This window comes from Perognathus longimembris, chromosome 24 (genome assembly GCF_023159225.1).
Source record: "Perognathus longimembris pacificus isolate PPM17 chromosome 24, ASM2315922v1, whole genome shotgun sequence".
NCBI lineage: Eukaryota > Metazoa > Chordata > Mammalia > Rodentia > Heteromyidae > Perognathus > Perognathus longimembris.
Window position 1 is genome coordinate 16,325,775 of NC_063184.1, and position 3,446 is coordinate 16,329,220.

Genomic DNA, 3,446 nt, shown 5'->3' on the forward strand with positions numbered 1-3,446 from the left:
TCATCAGTAGGTCTTGGAAGTTTTGCACTTAAAGAGTTTGGCATAACTGGTTCATTAATCTAATTATAAGTGTAATTACTATAATTGATATCCATTTTAAAGTATGGAATATTTGAGGTTGAGACTACTGGGCCCACATGAACAATTCCCAGAACTCCACATTCTAAACCAATCTGTGGGCTTTAAAAGGTGTCACAGAAAGATACTCTCTCCCCATATGTGTGTGTGTATACACACACATATATGGAAACAAAGAAACTGGTTTTTTAAGGTGTATACACACTTTATACCTTTTCTTTTACTTCTTAAAAGGCTGCTGTTGTATCTTTCTCTGTGTAATACACAACTAAAATACCCCTTCCTAAATAGCACAATAATGGGCTTGCTTGTAAGGAGAGAAAATGAATGCAAACACCCAGTTAGCATTAAACTTTCCTCTTTAAATAGAGCAAAAGAAAAAAAATCATTGTGATGGTTATTTCTTTGGGTATACATCATCTTCAGGGTGTCCCCCTCTTTTTTATTCAAGGTAAAAAAAAAACACCCAATGATTGTGAGTTTTGTGTGTGTGTGTGTGTGTAGGGGGGGTGTTCTCAGGTTCTCATCCATGCTTTCCTCTTATCTTGGGAAGAGACAGCAGTCTCCATTGGGAATAACTGGGAATATTCTGACAGAGGCTGCAGCTACTGGGTTCAAAGCCTTTGACATTGCTTGTATTTTTTTTTTAATTATCTGGTGCATCTTTCTTTTCTCTTCCCCCCTCCCTTTCTTTTAAAATAAGTAGAACACCACCCCTCTTACCCCCCATCAAGCCCCACCACCAAATGGCTTGTACAATTGAGAACCTGTCCTTGGTCCATTGAATTAAGACCCTAACAGAGCCAGCTGTGCTGGGATTCAAACTAATGACCTCAGACACAGAAGGACACAGTGGCAGCTGGTAGTCCTCCCCCCCCTCCTCCTCTCCCCTGCCTCTTTAGTTCAGATTGTATGTGGGCAGTCTCCTAGCTCTCAGCTGTATTGTGTTTGCTTACAGTTTATACTCGGATGTATTGTAGACTTTCTCAGTACTTCATTTGCTAATTTCCTGTTCATTTTCCTCATAGGGCCATGGCTGTTTTTTTTTTTTTTTTCTTTTCTCCCTTCCCCTACTTTGCAGCATTTGCATGCCCCGACAGCACTTGTTCACACATTCATAATGTTTAAATGCCCTCTGCTTATAGGTAGTATCGCCCTCCCACCCCTGATTTGCATGTCCTTTAGCACTCCAATTGCCCTTTTCCCTCGGCATTCGTCACCCCGTCTTCCCTCTTTCCCTGGGGTATCCTGGCTATTAATACATTTTTCTCAGGAGGGTTACAAGAAGAGGGGAGGGGGAGAAGCTGTGCTTGGCTGTTAGGAGGGAGGGAGCTGGGATAGGAAGTGTGGGGGGGTAGGAATATGAGAAAGGGGGTGGAATCACGTCTTGATAATTGTTATGCAAACGACCCGACTGAAAAATGTTGGCGCTTTGGGGGGCGGGGGTCTAGTGATGGAGGCTGTATATTTATTTTAAAGCTTAAAAAAAAAAAAACACCCGCCCCCCTCCCTCCGTGCAGCCCGGTTGGAATGACTTTCTTTATTTTAGTTGTAACAGTTGGAGGATAATGCAAAGGAAGACGCAGCTGGCCCGGCAATTCACCGTCTATGGAAATGCGCCACCGGAGAGGAAATAAAGCCACCCTTCACCTTGCTCTCCCCACCCGGCCCCGCTCTCCCCTCCCCCCACCCAGCCCCCACCCCAGCACCACCATCACCCCCTTCCCGCCCCCCCCACCTCCCCCCCTTTCCCACCCAGGGTGTCGGACCCGGCGGTCCCCCACCACTTCCACCCTGCACCCCTTCTTTCCCCCCTGCACCATGAACAGCAATGTCTGCGTGGAAACCGGGGCCGAGCCGGAGACCCCGGGTCTGCCTAAGGAGAGCCACCTGCCCGAGGGCGCCTTGAACAGCCTTGTGGATTACAACTCGGAGATGGAGCGCTAACCGCTCGTTCGCCACCTCCTTCTACAAGACCAACGGGGGCGCCTTCCCGCAGGCCGCCAAGATCGCGCGCATCACCACGCCGATCTTCCCGGGCAGCGCCCGCCGCCCGCCCGCGGCCCGCCGCGCGCATCGGCATGGCCCCCTGGAACTGCGACCAACGCGGCCACGGCGGCCGCCGCCACCGCCATGCTCTGGGGCAGCGGCGGGGGCGGGGGCGGGAGGAAATCCTCCGCCTCCGCCTGCCGCCGCCGCCGCGGCCGCCTCCGCCCTCCTCCCCGCCGGCGGGGGCGCGGGCGGCGGTGGGCGCGGGCGGCGGCGGGGGCGGCGGCGGCGGAGGAGGCGGCGGCGGCGGCGGCGGGCGGGGCGGCGGAGGAGGCGGGGGGCGGCGGGCGCGGCGGCAGGACCGGCATCCCGCACCGCAACGACTCCCAGCGGCTGGCCAAAGCCGGCTGCCCGCCCGAGCAGCCGCCGCCGCCGCCGCCGCCGCCTCCCCCCCGCCGCCGCCGTCGTCGTCGTTGCAGATGGCCAACACTAATTTCCTGTCCACCTTGTCCCCCGAGCACTGCAGACCTCTGGCGGGGGGAATGCATGAACAAGCTCAAGTGCGGCGCGGCGGAAGCGGGAGATCATGAACCTCCCCGAGCGCGTGGGCACCTTCTCCCGCCATCCCGGCTTTGGGGGGCATCTCGTTACCTCCGGGGGTCATCGTCATGACCGCCCTGCACTCCCCCGCCGCCGCCCTCGGCGGCCGTCACGGACAGCGCCTTCCAGATTGCCAACCTGGCAGACTGCCCGCAGAACCACTCCTCCTCCTCCTCCTCCTCCTCCGGGGCGCCGGCGGGGCCAACCCCGCCAAGAAGAAGCGGAAACGCTGCGGGGTGTGCGTGCCTTGCAAGAGGCTCATCAACTGTGGCGTCTGCAGCAGTTGCCGGAACCGCAAAACCGGACACCAGATCTGCAAATTTAGGAAATGTGAAGAGCTAAAGAAAAAAACCTGGCACTTCGCTAGAGGTTCAGAGGAGATGATTTCTTGTTCCCCAGCCTCCCCCCCCCGCCCTCCTCACGCCCTTCTCCCTCTCCCCCCCCGCAGGGCTGCTTGTCGGGCTTCAACGTGCAGTAACCCCTTCTCTGAGGCCGCCTTCAGGCTGTAAACCCCACCCCGGCCCTGCACGGCGGCCCGTGGGGGGGGATTGGCCCGGGGCACGGCCTCGGCACCACCCCATCCGACAGCTAACCCCGGGTGGGGCACCGCCCTGCTGCTAGACTAGAGGGGGCGCCCCTCCTTTTGAATTTTTTTTTTATTTTTTTGTCTCTGCAATTGCTCTGGATAATCACAAGTCTGACATTCAATGCGGTCCACATTTGACTCCTTTAAAATGCTCCCTCCTTATTAAAAAGGAAAAAAAAGAAAAAGAAAAAGA

General features: G+C 55.7%; 1 protein-coding gene across 1 annotated transcript; it reads left to right on the forward strand.

Annotated features, from left to right (window-relative positions):
* Positions 1-576: 576 nt before the first annotated feature.
* Positions 577-3,051, forward strand: Cxxc4 (CXXC finger protein 4). Its single transcript, XM_048333544.1, is given in 13 exon segments — positions 577-2,022; positions 2,024-2,122; positions 2,124-2,180; positions 2,182-2,243; positions 2,321-2,402; positions 2,404-2,488; positions 2,536-2,603; positions 2,605-2,646; positions 2,648-2,686; positions 2,688-2,765; positions 2,767-2,851; positions 2,854-3,011; positions 3,013-3,051. Coding segments are annotated over 13 exon segments (1,230 nt in total). The 5' UTR covers positions 577-1,686.
* The last annotated feature ends 395 nt before the right edge of the window (positions 3,052-3,446 follow it).